The 24,260-nt window shown below is 41.6% G+C and overlaps 1 protein-coding gene across 1 annotated transcript; it reads right to left on the bottom strand.

Moving 5' to 3' along the window:
* Positions 1–1,515: 1,515 nt before the first annotated feature.
* LOC100501287 (uncharacterized) lies at positions 1,516–22,868 on the bottom strand. The gene is made up of 27 exons (NM_001362462.1): positions 22,631–22,868; positions 22,201–22,333; positions 21,843–22,107; positions 21,649–21,709; positions 21,160–21,311; positions 19,571–19,653; positions 18,633–18,737; positions 18,083–18,186; positions 17,395–17,530; positions 16,631–16,813; positions 16,336–16,528; positions 15,705–16,249; positions 15,061–15,223; positions 12,728–12,990; positions 12,406–12,593; positions 10,937–11,007; positions 10,520–10,863; positions 9,535–9,603; positions 9,150–9,459; positions 8,932–9,063; positions 8,716–8,821; positions 8,514–8,582; positions 8,281–8,401; positions 2,551–2,658; positions 2,315–2,461; positions 2,056–2,229; positions 1,516–1,972 (listed from the first exon to the last, which is right to left on the bottom strand). Exons 1-27 carry the CDS (start codon positions 22,834–22,836, stop codon positions 1,901–1,903), a joined length of 4,503 nt encoding a protein of 1,500 aa, NP_001349391.1. The 5' UTR covers positions 22,837–22,868; the 3' UTR covers positions 1,516–1,900.
* Positions 22,869–24,260: the final 1,392 nt, after the last annotated feature.

Below are 24,260 nucleotides of genomic sequence, written 5' to 3'. Positions count from 1 at the left end.
GGCGGGCCCACAAGTCAGAAGCTCCAACGGTCAGAATCCAACGGCAGTGATGACGCGGCAGGGGGCACCGGACTGTCCGGTGTGCACCGGACTGTCCGGTGCGCCATCGAACAGACAGCCTCCCAACGGCCACATTTGGTGGTTGGGGCTATAAATACCCCAACCACCCCACCATTCATTGCATCCAAGTTTTCCACTTCTCAACTACTACAAGAGCTCTAGCATTCAATTCTAGACACACCAAAGAGATCAAATCCTCTCCAATTCCACACAAAGCCCTAGTGACTAGTGAGAGTGATTTGCCGTGTTCATTTGAGCTCTTGCGCTTGGATTGCTTCTTTTCTTTCTCACTTGTTCTTGAGATCACAACTCCATTGTAATCAAGGCAAGAGGCACCAATTGTGTGGTGGCCCTTGCGGGGAAGTTTTGTTCCCGGCTTTGATTTGAGAAGAGAAGCTCACTCGGTCCGAGGGACCGTTTGAGAGAGGGAAGGGTTGAAAGAGACCCGGCCTTTGTGGCCTCCTCAACGGGGAGTAGGTTTGCAAGAACCGAACCTCGGTAAAACAAATCTCCGTGTCTCACTTACTTATTCGCTTGGGATTTGTTTTACGCCCTCTCTCGCGGACTCGTTTATATTTCTAACGCTAACCCTGCTTGTAGTTGTGTTTATATTTGTAAATTTCAGTTTCGCCCTATTCACCCCCCCTCTAGGCGACTATCACTAACATTATCCAACCACCTATTGCTTTCCTAATCCACCTACCACTTGCTCATTGTGTCCCACCTCCTCATTCCTCACTAGAGATGGCAGTCACACCCATGGGTACATATGTCCACACTGTTTCACACATATTCTGTGTGGGTTTGGGTGTTCCACCTATGGGTCTACACTCACCCCGACCCGCAAAAATGATGAGCTAGGGTTGACTGACTTCTCAACCATGATGGGTGTTTGCTCTAGATCTCTTGTTATTTGTGGTGCTTTTCAAATTATTTGCAATTGTTAATCACCTAGTCGGTGCCCAACACCCAACGGGTCGGGTGTAAAAATCTACCATTTAGACATAAGTGCGAGTGTGGCTCAACGCGTTGGGTGTCAACATGGATGGGTGTTTGCTCCACCCACACTACACACCCATTGTCATCCATAGTCCACACACGACTGCAACCCAAGGCAGACACCTACGACCCCATGTCAAGATGAGCTAATGAACGCCACCTAAGACCATGGATCGATTTTTAAATATAAAAGACAACTAAAACACTGCATAGTACAACTTTTAGCTCCTCAATTATAAATGTAGTTAAGACTATCTTTGGTGGATCGTATAAAATATAGGACACGACATTATAGATGATATTGCTTGCAGAGTGAAGTTTGTTTGAAATAAATGATGAGATGAGATAGGAGAGCTCCTAAAAACATTTTAACAGACAATATGTATTAAAAATCATGTGTAAACAAGCTTTTCATAAAGAGGTAATCTCTTGTATTTTTTTAATTAACTCTTTAGAAACCCCTTAAAAGACCATATATTGAATGGTATTGTACATGCCCTAATGCCACGACGCTCAACACTAATCTGAACCCGATCGCAACAACCCCATTACACACCCCGAAGGCAGAACCGATACAATACCAGTGCAGCAGTGCTGTAATGGATGCGTCAATCCACCTTCTACATCTACACATGGGAAGTGAACAGCTCGTCATCAGCGACAGTTCCATGCTCACGTTACAAATGGAGCCATCGCTCCGTCTTTGTTTTCATCTAATAATAATTCTATATAAAAGACACAGGCGTAACTCTTGGTCAGCTGACCACACAAACAATCACATACAGTATCCAGCGGTGGCACATCGTTTTCTACACATGCCAACAACACGATCTTCAGGACTTCAGCTGCTCTGGTCCTCCATCCCCTGCCCATCTCCAACTGACGACAGCACATCATCCGAGTCGACCACGACCTGCGATCGTGGAACAAGAACACAAATCAGCACCGACGCACGCAACAGAGCAGGGTTTTGCTTTCGGATGTGGCACTACCAACCTGCTGCAGGTGGCTCATCAGGGCTCCGTGCAGCAGCTTCTTGAGCCGGTCGCACTGATCCACGCTGTGCCCTGCCCGTTGCATCTCACCAAGCTGGCACCAGAGCCTCTCGACGGCGGTGTAGGGGAACCAAACGGCGGACATCTTCTTGCGGTGGAGGACGTCCACTGGCCTCTGCAAATGGTTCCCAGGGATTTGTATATGTTATAAGCTTGTAAAAATCTTGCATTTGGGTATTTCAGTGTTGTCAATCCATTACCGACGATGCGAACGACTCTAGATACTCCACCAGCAGGTTGGTGGCTTCTGCGTGGCGTCCGTAGTTTATGTACAATCTGAATAAAGCAGCAGGATCTGCCTCTTTTCCAGACATGCCCCATGAGATCTTGTTCCCTGCCTTATTAGCCTGAATGCAAATTGTAGCAGCCAAACCAAAGGTCGGTCAGCACTAAAATATATAGAATTAGCCAGAGACACTATTTATGAGAAAACCACCTTGAACATCTGAACCAACCAAAGTGGTAGCTCAATCTCAGGATCAGTATAAAGAAGCGTCTCAGCAACAATGACTGGCAACCTAGGATGCAGGTCTTTGTATTTATCCTGCAAAAACAGGAATAGAAGTATTGACGCGGCAATGTAAGTAGTTTCTGCAACTCGCTGTTGGGAACACAAAATATACATTGCTTGCTTGGATATTAAAATATCCTGCAACTACAGTTTTTTAATACTGTATTTGTATGGTAATGAAACCACAGTTTGTCAAAGCCATGATTTTCTACTGTAATTTAGGAAACCACGCTTTGTTTGGTTATTGTGGTAAGTAATCACTGGTTTGTTTAGCTGATTTGATGGCTAAAGCTGGCCGGAAAGTTCAAGTTCAGCATGTTCTTACTGGCATGGTTATCTATCTTGCTATGGCAGTAGACTTACCATGATGGGCCTTCAAAGCCATTGACAAGATACGGCGGGGCTTCCTTTGGCGTGGCCGCAAAGATGTGAAAGGGGGCACTATCACGTGGCATGAAACAAAGTTTGTAGCCCTCTTGAGCTGGGCGGCCTTGGTATATCAAACCTAAGGGAGCTTTCATGGGCGCTCAGGATGAGGTGGTTGTGGCTAGCCAAAACAGAACCAGAACATCCTTGGGCTTCCTTGACCATCCAAGTTCCATCAAAAGTCAAGTTCTTCTCGGTGGCAATGCAAACCGTCGTCGGTGATGAAGCCTCTACCTTGTTTTGGACTGATCGGTGTCTGTTTGGTCATAGAATTGAGGACCTTGCTCCTAAACGGAGATGAAGCTTTGGGAGATGGCTGGAGCTAAGATCATGTCTCTTCTTATGGCTCCGACCCCAGGGTTGTAGGGTCCCCTTAGTAGTGATGTGGTCGCCGTTATTTGTTTAGACGATGACCCCTTTTTGAATTCTTATTTTTTACCACCGTAAGGTGGTTTTATCTTGTACCGGTCCGCATGGATCTTAACCACTTTCTTCTTAATATAATGATGCACAACTCTCCTGCGCTTCCGAGAAAAAAAAGGATTTGGCCTTAGACTTGTGCTTTGGCATGGGACAGACGAAGGGATTTCCTTTTGGGAGACAATTGTGATTATACCCTCCATTTTTCAATTTTGTTATTTTACCCCTCTGTTTTAAAAAAGAAGCTACAGTTTGCCCCTCCCTCTCAACACCGTTAGTGAAAATCAGAATTAGTGGTTAAAAATAAAAAAAATGGAAAATGGGTGAAAGGTCCAAAATACCTTTTTTCTATTGCATACGGGAGCAACCCCAACAGGGGTAAAATCAGTAAATCACAATTATATAATATAACGAGGGGTAAAATCACAATAAATTGCATGGGCATTTTTGTCTTTTCACTCAGATTTAACACCGTTCACTGTACGTAACGGCTTGGGTGGGCTCTGGTTGATAGCAGTGTAACTAGCTTCTCAATCACCTCAGTTCTGCAGCGAGAGCATGGACAGCACACCGGACATAGTCGGTTTTACAAAAAGAGGGTACTAGTGAATGTATAAGAACTCCAAAAATAGCATGGTATCTAAGAAACTAAAGTTTAGAACTTCATAGTTTGTGGTATCCAAGCACTTCAAGTATCTGATACTATAGTATTTTTAGAAACCGCGGTATTTGTAAACTCTAAAATCCAAACAGGCCATAAGATGCAGAAAAGGCACGATTGAAGTTGTACTTTCTCTAGTTTGTGGACTTCCTCAGAATAAAGCTTAATCTAGTTTCAAGGGTAATATGTTATGGCAAGTGGAGCCAGCCAGGGGGACACGAGGTACTGCGCATGAACAGTACCACGAGTTAGATTGATTTGACCAGATATTTGCTTAGGAGTCAGCTCATCTCTATATGAGAGACCAATTAGACGCAGGCAGAAATATATCTAAAAGCAGCTCAGAGACTCCAGAGGGAGGGTGAGTTAGCAATCTATCCACTGTTCATGTATCCTGTTCCCCAATCCTACCACATCAGCAGAAATTCTGAAGTTCACACCCATGCTCTTGAGAACTGGCAGTGGGTCAGCGACATTGAGACCCCTCTTAATTTGTCTGGGCTGCAGCAATACCTACACCTTTGGGACGCTTTAAAGGGAGTGGTGCTTACTAATGAGGCTGATAGACATGTGTGGATTCATTCTTCCTCTGGGTAGTTCTCTTCTAAATCGTGTTATAAGGCTTTTTTCATGGGTTCGATTACTTTTGAACCATGGAAGAGGTTATAGAAGACTTGGGCTCCACCCAAATGCAAATTTTTTCTTTGGTTGCCAATAAGGAATAAATGTTGGACAACTAATAGACTACAAAAAAGGGGGTTGGATCATCCTGAGGTTTGTCCTTTATGTGATCAAGAGCCGGAGAATATCCAACACCTCCTTTGCACTTGCATTTTTGCTCGGCAATTTTGGCGCTGCATTCTTTCTTCGTTGGGGCTTGCTAATCTTTCTCCTGCTTCTAATGAGTCCTCTTTTGCTGAGTGGTGGAGGAAGATGTGTAAGCAAGTGCACAAATCCAAAAGAAGATACTTTAACAGTATCATCATCTTGGGAGCTTGGTGTTTAGGCTGGTGCCAATGCAGGCTATAGTGAGGGCGATAGCGCCCAGCAGGAGGCGAGAGCGGGGCTGGAGGCGGGCGAGAGCGACCCGGCGGGCGCTACTGCTACCGCCCGGCGATAGGCAGGCGAGAGCGGGGCGACGCGTTGGCGATGGCGTCTTCGCGGGCGAGAGCGAGGGGCGACAGTGAGTGGCGGCTTCTGATTGGTCCACGTGTGCTATAGCCTGAGGCTGTAACCTGCTGCAGCCTGTGCACTGGAGCAGCAGGGGCGAGAGTGGAGGCGAGAGCTGACGTGGCAGGGGCGAGAGAGAGGCTGTGCACTGGACTCAGCCTTATGGCTTCATCGTAATAAGGCGGTTTTTTATGGTGTCAGACCTTCCATAAACGGAATAAAAAGAGTTTTTTTGGATGAGTTAGATTGTTGGAGTCTTGCCGGTGCCAGGCATCTTGGGCCTTGGTGCTGCCATTATTAGGTCCAAGGATCTTCTGGGTGATTAGTGAAGAGCAGTTGTGTGGGGGGGCCTGCTGGCACTTTTTGCTGTTTGTCTCCTTTTGTGTCCTACTGTTTTCATGCGCAGAAGAGGCTGCAGTTTTGTGCGCAGCAGGAATTTGGTGGTCTAGCGTTCTGCCTTTTTGGCATTGTACTTTGGTCCATTTTGGACTGTTTTCTTCTCTTAATTTAATGATGCGCAGCTCTCTGCACGTTCACGAAAAAAAATAGTCTTGGTGTGGAGAGGGGCGGACTTCATGCCTCCCCTCGTGTTGTACTGTTTCTATCTTAATGAAATCTCACATATCTCTCCTGCGTCGTTCAAGAAAGTCTTGATGTGGCACAATTGTGCTCGCTGATAGAACCATTGATTGATCAAAACCTACAACATAACTCTGCTCGCTGACAGAACAATTTTATTGATCAAAATCTACAAATAGTAGATAGTAATGGGGACCTGCCAGACACTAGACTCAGCTGCATAAGAGTTATGCACCACGGTCTATTCCACTACTTATGAAGTAGTAAAAAACGCACTATAATCATATAAAGATGGGAAAAAATGTTGACCACAAAACACTACAGATATATTTTTTTAGAACATAAAACACTACAGATAGTTGGAAGGACCCGTAAGGTCAGCACTGGTTCCTATAGAAGCAGCACCACAAAAGAATAGTAAAATTCCGCGCTGCTGACTGACTGTCCCATGAGATCAGTAACAAAGTACTTACTCCTTTTCTTTTTTACAAGGGGCACACACAACCCAAGATATTTTTCTCAGATATGGAGAAGAGCTGTGCATCATTATGTTAAGAAAAAGGAGGGGGGGGCAAAGGCCCAAATTCAAACACCCACACACCCCAAGGCGAGAAAACGAAAACGGATCTCACCCTGGGAAAACAAAAACAACCTAGATTGTACAAGGGATCCACCTAAGACTCACCCACTGGGCCACGAGCAGAGGAAGGAGATGCCTCTGGCCCTGGCCAAATGCCAAAAAAAATAACTCCAGCGCAACCCAAGGTTTGAACTTGTTTTTTTAGTGACACTTAATCTACGAATTTGCAAATTATATGACACAGATTTGGTATTACTGGATCCATATTTGAAAACATTTTCATATGATATCGAACTCATAGTTATGAACATCATAATATGGGATATTAACTGTCAAAGTATGACTTTGGAGACAGCACTCAAATCAAGCCTTACAAAAAGAAGAGGGTATAGTTCAACACAGTACTTCAGGGATAGAGATTCCCAAATTAGAAAATACTAAAAAGAAGACTGTTATGGATGGCTGGTGCTACAGTACCCCGGTTCTGCTCCGCACCACGTTACCCCGCGCTACAGTAGCAGCCCTCTTGGGCCCTGACACAGACACACTCAAATAAGGGCCTGCTTGGATCCATGGTGCTAAAGTTTAGCACTACACTATTAGCTAAACTTCAGCACTACACTTTTAGCTAAACTTCAGCACTTGGAGATCCAAACAGGAGTGTTAAAAGGTGTTCTTTTTCTCAAACCCGCAAGAGAGCTGTGTGTTATATTAATAAGGGAAGTGTTTTTTTTTCTCGAAAACGCGCAGGAGAATTGCACCCCTTTATATATTAAGAAGATAGAATAAAAAGGTCTAAAATAGACCATACATCAGAAGGCATCCTTACGGCGGCCAGAAGATAGCATACAAAAAGGTATTCACCATATGAAAAAACCAACACACCACCCTAGGGAGCAGCTGGAGAGGCAGCCAGAGAACATAGGCCTTTCGCCCTAGCTGTTTCCCAACGACTTCTCTCCTCATCTGCCAAAGCAAGGATAGAGGTGAGGCATGGAGACAAACCATCGAAGACACATCTGTTCCGATGATTCCAAATCGTCCAAGCACCCAAGATGATAAGGGAGTCAAGACCTTTTCTGGTAAGACCTGAAACCACATCTGAAACTTCCTCCCACCAACACAGGAAGGAGGTGGCAGCCGGCTGGGGGGCAAGGGAGTGTAGCCCGAATTTCCAAAAAAGTTGATACCAAAAGATTCTCGAGAAGGAGCAAGCCACCAGAAGATCTAGAGTTTCTTCAGCTTTGTCACATAGAAGACATTTCTCAGGGTGGTTTAGACCTCTTTTCTCAGGGTGTCACATAGAAGACATTTCTCAGCTTTGTCAATAAGTCTGCCTTCCAACTTGAAAGCTGGTCAGCAATTCTATCAATAAAAGGTTGGAACTGCTGCCTGGATAACTTGTGCAAGGAAAGAAGAAGACCCAAATAACTACAAGGCAAGTGTTTTGTTTTGCCTTTTCTTCCCATGTTAAAAGATGTTAAAAGTGAAGTGCTAAACTTTAGCACCCATTAGTAGTTTAGCTCCTCCAATGTGTGCTAAAGTGAGTTAAAAGTGGTCCAGGGTAAAGAAAAGACATCGCATACCCTACTCACCCACACTCTCTTCCCCACCCTGTATTAATTAGGGGTATGGATGCCTTTCTATATCCATATGCTAAACTTTAGCATATGCATCCAAACACTACCCATGTGCTAAACTTTAGCTCTCCATTTGAGATGGTTAAACATTAGCACCTTGTAAAATTTATCACATGAGATCCAAACAGGCCCTTACGCACCGTCACACTGATGATGAGGAAAACAGAAAAGGCACATACCAAATATAGTTCAAGGGTTTCCCAGTGGTTGCTCCCCTGCAATTGTTGGGTCACAGCAATACTCCTATTGTTGATCTCCCATGCATCATTCTCAGAAGAAGGCAGAAGTGGCACTTGTTTACTATCAGTCAAACTTCCGTAATTAGGATACATCTCACATCATTAGTTAACACTATTATTTGCCAGCACAATAATCTGCCCATATGTGCAATTAGAAGAGTCGGTCAACATACCTTGATTTGTTGTCTGATCTGTTCGAGCAGCATTGCTGCGCAATGACTGAAAATACACGGTCCAATTGCCTACAACGGAACAATTGAAACAATAGATACAGTGAGACCGAATTGTAGACATAGAAGAGAACATGACAAACAGCAATCCCTTAAGACAGCGCTACAGATAAAAAAGGAAACAAAACAAGAAAATGTGAAATACTTTTTTATTTCTGACTCCTTCCAAAATTTTAGCACAATTGTGAAGGCTATATCATACAATTTCTCATTTATAAGAATATCCATCAGGGACTCAATAGATTGGCTTTCTGCAGTCACACAAAAACAGATTTCGGTGTTAATTCTTAAAGATTGCTAATTAAGGTATTGATCTCTATAAATTCAAGCAATAAAGTCCTATGAATAGTTTCAGGGATACCTGAAAAATCAAAACTTGATTTCAAAGTGCTGAGCATATACTGTGCTTCTGTTAATATGTATTCTTTTTCAAGGATTTCAATGTCAACACAAAATTGCAATCTAGAAAGTTCTGAGTTTGTGCCAAAAGCCGCTGAAATAGAGAGCAAAAGTTAAACAAAGTGTGTTGCTGTGCAATGAGATAAATCAAACAGCAATTAAAAGTCTGACAAAACATACAGTTCTCCATCAAAAGATTCCGGGGTCTTTTACTTGGAGAAATTTTATCATCGGCTTCACAAATAGAATCGAGCCATGCAAATGAGGGATCAACAAGCTGCAATGCGTTGATAGCAGCAGATAAAGCATGCAACCTCTCTTGCAACACGTGAGGAAGTTGGTGGCTGCCGCCTGCATTACCTTCTCTATTCAATCTAACAAAGTACCTGTACATGTATGCAGCTGCTTTCCTCCATTTGTTCCTATGTGCTTCAAATGAATAAAGAACCTTATAGAGATTTGGTCTAGACGACAGATCTGAGCGCTCAGCCTGTGAAACTAAAAATAAGATCGGTGTGGCGGAAAGCAAGACACAAATATTGTACTATGCTGAAAATGAGTGAACCTTCCAGAAGAGCTCTTGCTCCACTTTCTCTACCAAGCCAGTGAATGGAATCTCTCCGTCACAAAGAACCTATTTCCACAGGTAAGAGGCAAATTTAAGCTCCAATCTAATAGTGAGCATCCCTTGCATAAAATGATGAGAAAAACAACTGGATAACACAAACAGCATTTGATTTGTATGACTCCTAGTTAATTGTTAATATATTTAGAGGAAAGTCTGCTAGATTGATCAACATGCCCTGCATATACATAGGAGTTTAACTAACAATGTTTAGAGGAAATGCTGCTAAGACTGGCCAACATGCCTTGCATACAAATGATACAATAAAAGAAAGACAAGAAAAAAAGGCCCAAACACAACAAATGCATCCAAGTCATGATTTTTAGGTAGTAGTAGTAGTTAGAGCCAGCTTGACCAGTTGACATACCGCATATACAATGGAAAAGAAAATAATCAAATAGCTAACACATCACACACTTGTAGGACTCTTAACAAAATTAGCAGAAACACGTTGAACAACATCACACACTGCATGAACCCACATTTTCCACAATGTAAAAAAGAGGCAGACCACGTGCCAGAGGCTCCCATGTGAGTGGGGTCTGGGAAAGTAATAAACTGAGGCAAGCCTTCCACCACAAATGCGGAGAGGTTGCTTCGAACCAGCAACCTGGTGACTCGGTGAGACAGCTCTCACCACTGAAGTCTGCCCTTCTCCATTTCCACAATGTAAGGATAGCAAAAATGTAAAACAAAATCAAATGCGGTAGATCATGTCAACGGCCAAGATATAAGTCTTATGATACCTATGTATGGCTGCAAACATGTGTCATGACCACTATAATACTTACAAAATCACCTGCCTGCCAAGCAACTTATTCCTGCCTAGGCACTACGGCCACCTCAAAACACTAAAGATGTCCATGGACAAATCATGAAAAAAGGTGCAAACAATAATGCAAATAAACAACTTCATATGGCAAACCTTTGTCTCCCCAAGATCACAAAGAACTATGATGAAACGCCTCAAACAGATATATTTGCTATCATCATCTGGGTTTGAGACGATCGCACAATATGCATCGTGAAAGTGTTTCAAATCCAAGCTGTACTTGAATACATTAGCCCATAGTCGTCCTTTAATCATTGCTGCGGTCTCTGGAAGACCCTCAGCTTCAATTCCATTATCTATCCCGTCGACGATATCAACTAGTTCTAGTGCAGCAAGAGCAAATTGGTACGCCCCCTCGCTCATGGAGTGTTGCTCAAAAATTTGCATTGCCCACTCATAGTAGTTAAGTCTCCACAAAGAAATAGATCTAGATTCCCCTGAAAAAAACAAATGGTTAGAATATAAGTTAAATGCAGTATACAACAAGTAAAGCTAGGAGAATGATATCACCAGAAACTTGAAACCCTGTTTCCAATGAAAAGTTCTCCAAAGCCTTTGGAGCTTCATACCCGGATGCAGCCCTGTTTTCCAAAGTATTTGTCAAGTCAATACCAGAGAGAGCGCCAACAGGTAGTCCGATTATAAGTTCATAACAAAAATACCCAGCAATTTTAAAAATGAAATAGACAACGAGGCAAGCATACACATCCAAAAGTTTTATTCTTAACAGGCGAAAGGGCCTCTAGCCTAGTGGTTAAAAGCTAACAAGTAGCACCTCCAAGTCCCGGGTTCGATTCCTCTCGGGGGCGAATTTTCTGGCTTGGTTTAAAAAATCCCCTCGGTGTGTCCCATCCGCTCTCATGTTACGATGTCCTATGCGTCACCCTCCGATTGGGCCGTTGCAGAGTGAACGGTTGACACCGGCCCATTAGTGATAGGGGCCAGAGTCCAGGGATTTTCTTGGCTGAGACCGTTATCTCGGTCTCTTCTTAATGTAATACCGGGAGGGTGGTCATTCCCTCCCCGACTAAGTTTTTTTATTCTTAGCAGATTTTCAGGCCTTTCAGGGCTCCATCATTCTTGAGTTTTTGATCCACACCTTACCCCCTCTAAAGATAAACCAAAACACTCCTGCAATTTTTTATCTTAAATAGGGTGACCATAACAGTTACGTACCATTGCTCCGATAGCAGCAACTAATATATGGTGCTGCCTCAGTTCTCAAGTCTGAACTATTGTTTCACAGGACCTGAGAATTAGGTAACTAAATCAAATGAAGTGATTCCTACCAGAAAACATTAACTTAGACTATTGGATTGCATGCTTCAAAATCCCTTGCTGATATTTAACAAAAGACACAAGCAGATCTCCTAATGATATGCCGATAACAAGCTCACTTAGTTACTTGTCATTTCTAATAAAGGGTGTGCAATCCCTTTCTTTTTCAAAACACAGCAAATCAAATGTTGTGGGCAAAGATGAGTTGCTCTGCATCGCTATTTCATAAAGTAACAACTACAATTGTGCTTACAATTCTATAGAATTTACAAAAATAAGTATCAGACTCATTGCAAGGTGCTACCACAAAGATTTATGACCGCCAGTTTACTGGTGAGTGGTGACTGTGAGGTACTTCTCTTCCCTAGTAATTATATCTAGTTAAAGAAGATTTTTATACATGATGCGGGGTTAAGGACGGAAAACCATATCTTATCAACTACCACTTAACTTAAACAGAAGTAGATCAAGCACATGGTCTGTCAGTTAGGCTTTTAAATAACCAGTTAGACTGATCAGGTCCGGTTGTTTTCAATAGCTCAATAACATATATGTTTATGCTACATAATTCTTGTCTAGTATCACAATAGGAAAAATAAATCATTGATGTCCCCAGCCACTAAAGACGGTTTCCAGAAAAGTGTCGTTTGATGATAATCAAAAGGCTCAATCCACAAGTTCGCATAGTGAAAAGGTAGTACCTGAAAAAGCATCGGATAGCATCATGAACCTTGGATTCTCTCAAAATAATATTTGCTTCATCATGTGCAATCATCAGAAGGCAAAATCCATTGAGATGAAGATATGCTGAACATGCAGTGTCTGCATCTTGACCAGTATGCGATACTTTTCCATTGTTCAAGTATGTTTCCAGAATTCCCAGCAGATTCTGTTAGAGATAAAAATGAGGATAAGCAGAGCTTATTTGATAGCTGATAGCCTGATACTATATAGAATGAGCAACATTCAAATAAAACATAATATGTTTCTAATGAATTTTAGTCCAAAAATAAAATATAGTACCTGAGCAGCTTCATACTGACTATGTCTGATGAGAACAGCTGATAGATTAATTGTGCATCCCAAGAAAGTGTGTACACATTCAAAATTTCCTCCATGCATAATCAAACTACTAAACCTCCTTACTAGATTTATTATTTCCGCTGGACCGAGAAAACAAGGTGACATAACGTCCCCTTCAGGAGATTTTGGAAAATCAAGTAAAGAAGCCAATGTAAAATCAGAGCAGCCAAGCTTTCTGTGCAAAGACAGTTCATCTGATTTACCTGTAATAAGAGAACAGCATGTGCAATTAAAAATAAGTAACAAGCTTCAAAGGTTTATAAATGAAAAGAACACAAATTAAAAGTTAAATAGATAAATAGTGTACACTTGCAGAATATATAGATCAGCTACCAGAAAAATGATAAAATGAGGTACAGTGTAGGTCCAGGTCCAAAAAAGCCTGGTACAAACGTCTATTTCCTTTTTGTCTTACACATTTGTCCATATGATATATCACTCTGGGCTTCAGATATCTCAAAAACATAATTTCTTCAAATTATAAACTCTTGAAGCTAAAATGTTCGGCAATCAGCATAAAATGTTTTAATAGTATCTTCGTAATATACTGATATGCAAAAAAAAAGAGTACAATTGTCAGTTTCAAGGCCCATGTGGCCCATATTAGTTGTGCCTATATATTCTACCAAGTCCTAAGGACTAATTATCTTTTCTCTAATCCAAGGTTAGTAACATGGTACCAGTTAGAATAGGAAACCCTAACCCTAACAAGGGTTGGGAGATGGATATATAGCCTAAGTTAGATCGGCCAAGCCCATTACAATGGGGGCAAAACAGTAAATACACATTGGGAGTACCGAAACCCTAATAGGTACTCTAACACCCCCCGCAGTCACAACTCTATCCTGTACAGATGTTGAGACTGGACCGGAAGTCTAGGAATACACTGTGAAGATGTCGGCAAACTGCAGCGTTGTGGGGACGCTGAGGACCCGAACGTCACCTGCAGCGACACGCTCCCGGACGAAGTGCAGGTCAATCTCCACATGCTTCGTGACCTAATGCTGCACGGGATTGATGGAGAGATAGATGGCACTGACGTTGTCGCAGTAGACGAGGGTGACGCGCCGAAGGGGGCTGTGGAGCTCGTGGAGGAGCCGGCGCATCCAGGGAAAGTCCAAAATGGACCCAGATACACAGAAACCCTCCTAAAGAGGTCTAAAACTGTATCCCATTCATTTCCCTAGATTTAAATTTGTATGTGAGCTATTCTAAAGCACAAATCTGTCATCCGAAGCATGTTCAGGACCACAATTCCAGTGTGTTATTTGTTTTCTCATCCACCCCTGCCTAAAATCGTTAGAATGCTAGTGGTGGAGGCCAGATTTGGCTCTCCCTCAAACAATGAAATCATGTTCAGTCCTAGGAGCAGTGGCATAGCTTAGGTATGAAAGGAGAGGGGGCACAGGGGGGAAAGCATGGCCACGTTTGACCCTCACCAAGTCCCCACTGACTGAGGGCAAGAAAACAGCACATATCCGTAACTGGCCCAGGACAGTAAATTGGGGACAGTGAGTTACTGATAGTTAGTTGCCTATTGTCTAGAGGTGGCGAAATTTAGGGGGGTTTATCTGGATTTAAAACTTGTACTATAACAAACAGAAGCAATAGACCACAGTACCCTTGTTCTCAATATTTTTGCAGTTTGTCAAAGAAAACCTTCCGTTTAATGCAATCAAAAGATAGATCCAGTGTTGTCAGCTCCCACATGAGTGGGGTCTGGGGAAGAAATAACCGAGGCAAGCCTTACCCCTGCATTTTGCAGAGAGGCTACGTCGAACTCAAGACCTTTGGCTCAGTGGAAAGGCTTCACACAATTGCGCCAGATCTGTCCTTTAATGCAATCAAAGGAACAAATTTTCAAACTAATGAATGTGAAATTAACAGAACATTCAAAGGGCCCTTGCACAGGAAACAAATTTGGGGGCAAAGGAGTTTGTGCAGTTAATTAAACCAAATTCACAAATTGGCAATAGACCAGGGTGTGTATTGCCTGTAGAACATGCTAGCTGCTGATCACAAAAAACTGCCCCTAAAATACAATAGCCAAAACCTTATGAATGCCATTACAAAACACCAAACTGACAAGTTGTGTCCTTTGGTGTGGATTCATTACACCATTGTAAAGACAGAGCGCATTAAGATTTAAGACACTAAATGTAGTAGCAGGGTGCCCATTCAAAATATGTATCAACAAACAAAGGCAATAAGACTACAATCATATCTTTATCAACAACAAAGTTAAGACCACAATCATATATTTTATGTATTACCAAGCTGAAGAGAAGAAAGTTGATAGCTAAAATCGTCAATGGTTGGTGGTGAGGTTGGTGAGGTTCCTACAAAATGGAGAACAATCCATTGTCCCAATATGTCTTGAATCATTGGGAACAGCTTCAGTTTTATTCTGGCAACATCATTTTGCAACAAAGAAACCTGATTCACAAATTATTATTATCAAAGAAATAAACAAAAAGATATTGAAGAATAAATGTATCTTGCACTTTTCAAACTAGAAGCAAGGGGTACAAGATTAAAAAAACAGGCATTGCCGCTTAATATTTTGTATATGGAATTGACAATTTGAGCCCACAGGCCTTGGTGTTACAATGGTGTTCTAAAAGCACATGTAAATTGTAAACAAATATTCATCTGCATGATTTTAAGATCATAGCAATTCTTGGTAGTTAGCCGTATAGTATGTGGATAAGATTGGCTCAGCAACCCAAAATCCCAGTAATAGCCAAAGTTCTTGAGAGTTCTAACCATTGTAAGTTACAGATGAGACAAAGCAAGCATGCTCATGAAAGCTTAAAAGTGTGTACCTTAAGCTATATGAGTACATGGTCGAAGAAGCAAAGTTGAAGTTCCAGTACACAGCAGAAAGAAATAGCAAAAATCAAAAGTTATAGCGTACCTGCCCACCAACACCAACCAGATAGCTAAGGAACAGAAACAGATCAAATGCACACTCAAACATTGTTCTGGCAACCTGTGAAGTAGCTTGAACTAGTAACACAGAATTTACATTACAAACTCTCTTTGATCCATACGATTGTACGTTCATGTTTGTGTTCAAACACTTCATAAACTTCTCAATCACATCGAATACTGCCGACCAGGATGCTGATCTTGATTGCAACGTATGAAAAGATCGTAACATCTCAACAGAAAACTTCCTTTGACTTTTGTGAGCTGCCTGCCTTCTTTCTACATAAGTATCCATTCCTAGTAATGTACTGAGGGATGAGGATGACTGATGACTAAAACCAGTCTCTAGAATCTTTACTATATGTGAAACAATTTCATCAGATGATATAATAGAACTAATTAAGGATTCATAATATGCTGCTGTGGAAGATCTCCCCAGCAAATGGTGTATATTGCCCATGCATCTGAGGACCTCATTGAGGAGTTCAAAATCAGACACATCGTCGAGTAAGTTCACCCCATGGTCATAACCTGAAATGTTAGTCTAATTAGCATTACCTAATCGCTCCCAACAGAAAAGTGAAATTTATTGCAAAAAAACTAAGAAAGAATCACACCATAAATAAGCATCTCCAGACCCTCCAAACAACGGAATAGAGAAAATGAACCCTTTCTTACTAAACCAAACACTTCATTTGTAGTATCAAGAAACAATCCATAGGGCTTATTGTGCCAGCACCAATTGTGGAGGTACCGTGCAGAGAATTGTTTCCAGTGATAAGCTGTAGCACTTGCTGTCTGTGAACTTCCCTAAAACCAAAAGAATTCTGGAAATTCAGCCATACAAGAAAACTAGAAAATAGAAGCCTTAAAGGAACAAAACAAAGGACAAAAAACAAAAAAAAAGATTACCTCTTGTTCTATAATAGATAATATCTCTTTTCGTAGCCCATTTGCTGTAAGTGACTGGAACTCAGAATCTGATAGGAACCTTTTATGCTCTAGTAAGGTTTCACGTAGGGCAGAACAGTGGTTTACTCCTGGTTGAAGTAGCCTCCGCAGAAACATGGATGAAATCAAAGTAAAAGCCTGTTCCTACAGATACCAAAGATGTATAGAAAGCTAAGGATATCAAAGTGCTCTACGGTCACAAAAATATGCACACAAAAAAAGGTAAAGGTAAAATGCATGGAAGAGTTCTGAAAAATGCTAAACAATATATTCTGCACAGGTGTAGAAATTATTGTCTGAATAATATGACATTTTTTCACTTGAAAAGACAGGTTCAATGTCGATAATAAAATTGGTCATTCGAAACTTATGAGATAAAATGAGACAAGAAGAAAAGTGGAAGGATCAAATTGGTAACAATCATAAATTAAACAAAATTACAAAGTGTATAAATTACTATGGAATTATGAATAAATAAATTAAAGAAATATGTTCAACAGTTGAGAACAAATGTATGCTGAATAATCTCTGGAGTTCCAGCGACCAAGTGTTTTATAATCAAAAGTCCATCAGCAGATCACTCAATTTAAAGGCAAATATAACAAAGACCTAACAGCAATGCAAAGCAGCAGGCCCATGATTCAAGTTGAACATAATTCATTATCATAAATGATAAAATCATGGAAATTTCAACTATGAAAACCCCATAAGGAAATTATAGCTACCTTCAAGGAGGAGAACATTGAATCAGCTGTCCAAACCAAATCATCCAATGCATTGTCAGAACTTTGAAACAACTGTTCACTGATAGCATCTTCTTGTAGCACATAACAGCAAACCTTCTCACTACAACATTTTGCACTACAAATAAAACCGGCCCAATCCATTACCATTACTAGATATAATTCAGCTAATGTAATTTACATAAGAAAGGAAATCAAATACTGACTAAAGGTTACACATGTGCACGCCGAAATATTCCCCAAGAATTTATGGAGTTACAGTATGTTATTGCATGCAGGCTTACAATTTTTTTGTGTATGAAATTGATAATATATATGATATACATATTAAAAGGAAAATAAGGATTGTGTGTATTTCTGTAATATATGTTAGTCAGCTAGCATTTGTATAGTTGTTGATATTGTGGGAAACCCTAACACAGGGTTGGGTGTTGTATTAATAGACTGAGATAGTTGGGCCTGGCCCATTACAAAGGGGTGAGGAGGTAATTACACAAGGTGGGTACTCTAACAGATATGTAATCATCCACTGATATAGCTCATTTAATGAGATGCTTACTGCATAGTTCCATTTGATGGACAACAGAAGTAACATAGTAAATGCCATTCTAACACTGGTTGAAGAATTGCAACGGAACATAATGACAACAATGAGGAACAACAGACTTACGTTTCGGTGTCAATGTCATACTGTAATATTTCATAGAGCATGGAGCCAAATTCTTTAAGTATCCAAAGCTTATATGTGGCTATTTTCAAGTCCGCAAGCTTCCCCTGAGTAAGAAGGTTGGAAATATTAGCTATCTGTGGGAAGCAAATGTGCTAGGTTAAATAAAATACCCAGACACAAGGAAAGCAATTCTGATTTTCCTACAGTGGGATTATTTTTATTTTACTTTAGGGTAGGGGTGCTATTATTTTAAAAATATAAGAAATAACAATGCATCAATGTTATCTGCCAAGAAAATGCATAAATATTTGCAAGACAATATGTAATTTTGAAAAATATAAGGATAAAGCGCAGTATCTTTGGCAGAAATACATAAAAATATTTAAAAAAAGTAAACTCCATACACCATAGTTACTATGATTGGAAAGATTAAGATAACTCTACATCATCTTTTATCCAATTCATTTTCATTTAGTTAATTAGATGGAAATTTTTTAAAAGAAATTGAAGTTTGTTGAAGAATGTCAATAAACTGGCAGTGGTGTTTTACCTCTAGCAAAGGTATAGTAGAAATTGAAGGTTCAGAAGAGAACATGAACCTTTCCGCAGCAGAAAAACCGAAGCCATATACAGCAACATAATCACAACCTTGAACCTTTAAAATATCACAATATTAACCAATCAGCTTTTTACAGCAATAATTGATGAGAAAAGATTACATTTTCCATCACGGTATGTCATCATACAACGACGAGCAACCCACAATAGAAAAAATAGATATCACGAAGTGAAATATAAGCTCGAGCAAAGAGTAGAACAACAGATAAAAAATTAGATATCGCAAAGTGAAATATAAGCTCAAGCAAAGAGTAGAACAACAGATCCAACATTTAAGTTTCTAACCAGAGGTTTGTACTAGCAGCAAGTCTGCTTCTGCTGTTGGAACATCATTTATTGCCGGCTGAAGTTAGCATAAGATAATCGCCAGGTTGTGGTTATATAACCCACAGCTAATAAGTCTCGCCGTCTAATAAGGACAATAATGTTCCACAGTAATATATGTCACCAATTCATTAATCCATCTTAATATTATACTAACCAAGGCAACCTAGAAACTAATCCATTTGCCATCACTAATCTGTCCAACTCCTTTTGCTCAATATGGTCGAAAAGGTTTTCTTTACTCTCAATCACATTAAGATCAAGTGATCTGCCGACAAGAAAACACTGGCAAGGCACAGCTTGCAATTAGTTTGGAGATATTCTTGGCACATAGTATGCACATTTGATACACTTCACAACATCAGATTCACCTTACACCTAGAATAGAACATTATGTTACCGTTTTCAAGAAAGTGGAGTTACCTAGTTATTTATCACTACAAACATAGGTAGGCTATATTCCCATGTTGTACACTTGTACTAGTATACTAGATTTTGTGAATGGAAGATGAGCAAATAACTGGTGAGGCAACATTCTTGGCATACCACAGTGTTTTGATGCAGAATCGCCAAAGATATCAACTCCTGATCATCATCAGCCTTACCAACCCATAGCCTGGACGGATGGCCTGAGGTACAGAGAATTTGTCAATAGATGTTAAGTTATTAACTGCTCAAGAACAGGATTATGTGCAAGCAAAGCTTAGACTCGTTTTTTTGTCAAACCATGGTTTCCAAACAAGGGACAGCATTGTAGAGGCGACCGCAAAATTGCCATGCATCAAAGCACAGCTCCACAAGTTTATTCATGAAAACCATTACTCTTTATGCTTATGCATCTCAGATTGTTCAATCAGACCCTTCCATTAACTCTTAGATAGCACTATTGCAACCAAAAAAACAAGCATGTAGGTTACAGTTGATCCTCACTGTATTTTTTCCACATTTGAAGCAATGTCACTGAGCTCACTGAAACAAGCATGCACAGATAAAGCTATCATCAGCCCACCACAAAAATTATATGCTATCCAGCCAGTGTTCGGCTAGGCGCCGACTAGGCGGCGATTAGGCGCGCCTAGGCGCTAATCGCCAGGCTGCCGCGTAGCCTAGGGCTCTGTGCGGCGTCTAGGCGGCCGCAGCGACTAGGAGGCGCGCAGCCGCGCCTAGGCGGCGAGTTGGCGGCGCGCAGGCGCCTAAGCGGGCGCGCAGGCGAGCGCGCGGGCGGGCGCGCGGGCGAGCGCGCGGCAATTTTTAGCGCGCGCGCGCGGGAGTTTTAGCGCGCGGGAGTATTAGCGCGCGCGCTGTGCTGCCGCTCGGTCTCCCTCCCACATGGTCACGGAAATTGCCTCGCTGCTCATTCCCTCCGGCGCTCATCCCCTCCGGCTGCTCCCCCGCCGGCTGCTCCCCTCCCTGCTCCCCCGCCGGTGAGTTCTCCTCCCCCGTCGGCTGCTCCCCTCCCTGCTCATCTTGGATATGCTCTGCTCGACTTGGATATGCTCTGCAGTTCGCATCTCCTCTGCAGCTCTGTTTCCCTCCTCTTCTGTTTCTTTCCCCGTCTTTCCTCTGCTTGTGCTTTGTTATATAGATGCTGACTGGAAGTGCTTGAGTTCTTTGTTTTTACAGCTGATAGCACAATGGTATGTTATACTCTTCACTCGAATTCCAATATGTTGGTGCAGTGGTTAGACGGGGGGTTCCCAGGTCAAAATCTGGTTGGTAGTATATAGTAGTTATATAGTCATATATAGTAGTTATATATATAGTATATATAGTTATATACATAATATATATATAATTTATGGCTATATTGCCAAAACGCCTAGAAAAGCGCCTAGAAGCGCCTAAGACCGAGTACTCCCGACTAGGCGCTAGGCAATGGGTCACCGCCTAGATTCCGCCTAGCGCCTAGCTGAACCTTGTATCCAGCAATAGTATAGACATGGGATACCAGCAGCTTGGGCAGATTCGATACGAGGACTGACTTAAGGATGCAGATTGTAGCTTACATGTGTCACAACAACATTGCATGCATTGTAAAAAAAGAGCAGCATTGCTTACAAAGAACCATAACAATGAACAATAGGGCAGAAGGACAAGATCAAGAGAACAGCAAGTAAAGAGAACATAAACATTACCTTCAATGTCATTTGAGTGGACATTATAGTTGAGAAGTTTCATGTGATTATCCCATATGCGCAAGTGTCCATCCAAATGAAGAACAAATAACAGGTCCCTTTCATTTACAACAGTTGCTACTATGTCCTGCACAGGACCCACAGTCTTTGTTCTGCAAAATAATGTAGGTAGATTTCATGAAAAAAAGATGCAAAAAAAACAGAACATGAGATGTAGACCAACTAACTGGAAATCCATTCACGTATACAAATATGCTACCATGAGAATAGCAGCAATAAATGGAAGTGTCATTTGAGTCAACAAGCATATGAACACTGCATGTGCTGTTCCTTCTTCCTATGCTATGGTAGTTTCTGAAAATATCTATGCAGCTGGGCAATGCCTAATAGCCAAACATGAAAACAGTAGATGTTCTAGCAACAGTTAGCTAAGCTAATCATGCTTTCATTGCTTAGTGTGCCATTATAACCAAGAATCCAAGATAGTACCTTGACATGAGAGTCCATAAACGTCCAATCCCAGCATCATCTCGTAGTTCATTCGAGAAACCTACAGTAGAAAACAATAACATTCAGGAACCTTGGGGGAGTTACAGAAGAAGGCCCCAAACTCAATCATCTGGAACCCACTAAATCCATGGAACAATGAGTTTGCTGCTGCAAATAGACAGTAGATAACACGCCTGGTGAGTTTGGGGCTAATTTGCCAAGACTGTAAGAACAGATGGACCCATCTTGCCGACCAATCACAATACATCCTGGCTTCGCTGTTACCGCTGTAACCTTTGCGCTCTGAGCTTGAGTTTGGAGATTAAACTCAGCTATATCATCCTGATGCAGCACTGAACCAGATACGTAGGAAAATGGGCTGCGTAGGTGGCACAAAAGAGCAACTCCAGAAACGGTAAGCACATATAGCATATATACAAGCTCCCCTTGCCTGCGACCCTGCATTGCCACAGAAGTGAGTAGTCTAGTCTCTAATGTTCCAGAAAGTTCGTGAAAACAACGATTGGTGTAAGGTGTCATGAATGAGCAAACCTCTCGTTCACATAGAAAGGCGAATGGAGATAGCGCCTCCTGGAAGGCAAGACGCAGTCCAAAGCTAGGGAACTCCTTGGAGGGACTAAGTTCAATGACCTCCAGCACATTTGGGTGTTCCTCGTGAATCCTCCTGTAAGAAGAAACCATATGCTCCAATGCTCCATTCAAAAAAATCTCCACCTACTATGAGGTATGGACCTAGGGTTTCTCTGGATGTGGCAAGTACCAAAGCAATACTAAGCGTGCACTTAAGTTCTAGTTCTAAAAGGATTCATTTCACATAAACATGAGCACAAACAACTCAGAAGGCGAAAACTATTCGAAGCTAAGTCTAAATTGAGCGATGTCCAGCTAACACAATGTGTCACTCATCTGAACAGAGCCATAATATAGAGCTCGAAAGTGAGGAGAAGCCCCCAACACGTACCACGAGAGGTAATACTGAGAATCGCCCGAAGGGATGATGTGGCACCCCGAGGCAGCACGCGGGGGCACGCAGACGAAGGGATCGGAGGGGCTCGCCGGCGCAGCGGCGGAGGACGAGGGGATGGTGAGGTCGATCCACCGCAGCTTGTCCGAGCCGGGTATGGGAACCTCAGCGCCAACTATTCTCCGGGCGGCGGGGGCGGCCATGGCTGCCTCGTCGTCGGCGTCGTCGGCTACGCCGGCGGCCGCCGCGGGAAGGAGGGGTTTTGCCTTTTTGGAGAGAGTGGGTTTTGGGCGGCGAGATGGAGTGTGGTTGGAGGCTCGGACCAGGGGCACAGGGCTTTGAGAACAAGCAGATGCCGAGATGGGCCTTTTTTGTATGTTTTTTTTCTTATATATGGGCTTCATTGTTCTTTCCAGAGTTTTGGCCTCTGCAATCAAACTTCTTATGCAATTGTCGATGTACTTCATTATTTATTTTATTAATATTAAATTCTAAGCTTTATTTACTTTTAGAATCATAACAAAAAAATATAAAATTATTAGAGTTTAAAATGAAAAAATCTTTCAGCATACGACGAATTATAAGTTAAAATTTGATATAGTAGTATAGTAAATAATAAATATATGTAATTTTAAAAATGTGTTTTGATAGTTTAATTGAACGCTAGTTGTGTGAGAAATTAGATCGTATAATAATAACTTTTTATAGTAGATATGACCTTTGGTTATGAGCTGAGTATTATCGTTGTTGATCATTGTTAAGAGAAGAATTGTCGCGAGTTGGTAGATGGTAGCAAGCCGTATAAATGATCGTGCAAGTACTGGTTTTTATACTGTAGACTGCACTGTTTGATGAGTGGAATTTAAAATAATAAGTGAGATAAAAAGTCTGGTGCAGATAGCCTAAAGGGCATGTTTGCTACGTAAGAGCGGGTAAGCAAGGGTAGCAAGGTACAGCAAGACCACACATAATATAGAGGGAAGGAATTTGAGGAATCTTTTTATGGATCTCTACCTTGATAATAGAGCTGTTGTGTAATTGAGTACTAGTCAGTTACCCGTGCGTTGCGATAGCTAACAACAATATCCACATAAATTATCCACCAAAAAGATATCAAGATTTTTTTTATTGATTGTCTCCGCTCTTCGTATAATATTTTTTATGAACGCACGAGTACCATAGGCAGCAAATCAGAGACCCCATCCCTAGGCTCCCACTTCCAAGGTTTCGTAGAGCAGGAGGAGAAGGGAAGAGGCGGACTTACATGTTCGTTACCGGAGAAGGACACAACGAAGACATGGATATCTGGAGGTGACATAGGTAGTATATCGCTAGATATATAGAGAGAGCACGTAAGCGGAGAAAGAAGCCCAGCCAAATCAGCTCCAAACCAAGAGGCACCCACACTAGGCGTCAATCTGAGAATGATGAGAGAATGTGAGTGTCTTCCCAGCCCTGTGAAAGGGAATTAGGCTTACATCTAGTTCCTAAATAATTTTGGTGGTTGAATTGCCCAACACAAATAAATTGGACTAACTAGTTTGCTCTAGTGTTTAAGTTATACAGGTGTAAAAGGTTCACACTTAGCCAATTAAAAGATCAAATATTGGATTCAACAAAGGAGAAA

The sequence above is a fragment of the Zea mays genome, chromosome 5 (genome assembly GCF_902167145.1).
Source record: "Zea mays cultivar B73 chromosome 5, Zm-B73-REFERENCE-NAM-5.0, whole genome shotgun sequence".
NCBI lineage: Eukaryota > Viridiplantae > Streptophyta > Magnoliopsida > Poales > Poaceae > Zea > Zea mays.
The sequence above is the reverse complement of the archived record's forward strand: the minus strand, read 5'-3'. Positions and strand labels throughout refer to the sequence as shown.

Coding starts and splice junctions, on each gene's coding strand:
- LOC100501287 (NM_001362462.1), bottom strand. CDS start 22,836: ATGGCCGCCCCCGCCGCCCGGAGAATAGTTGGCGCTGAGGTTCCCATA. Junction 16,529..16,630: donor TATCTATTATAGAACAAGAG/GTAATCTTTTTT, acceptor TTTTGGTTTTAG/GGAAGTTCACAGACAGCAAG. Junction 9,064..9,149: donor GAATCTTTTGATGGAGAACT/GTATGTTTTGTC, acceptor TCTCTATTTCAG/CGGCTTTTGGCACAAACTCA.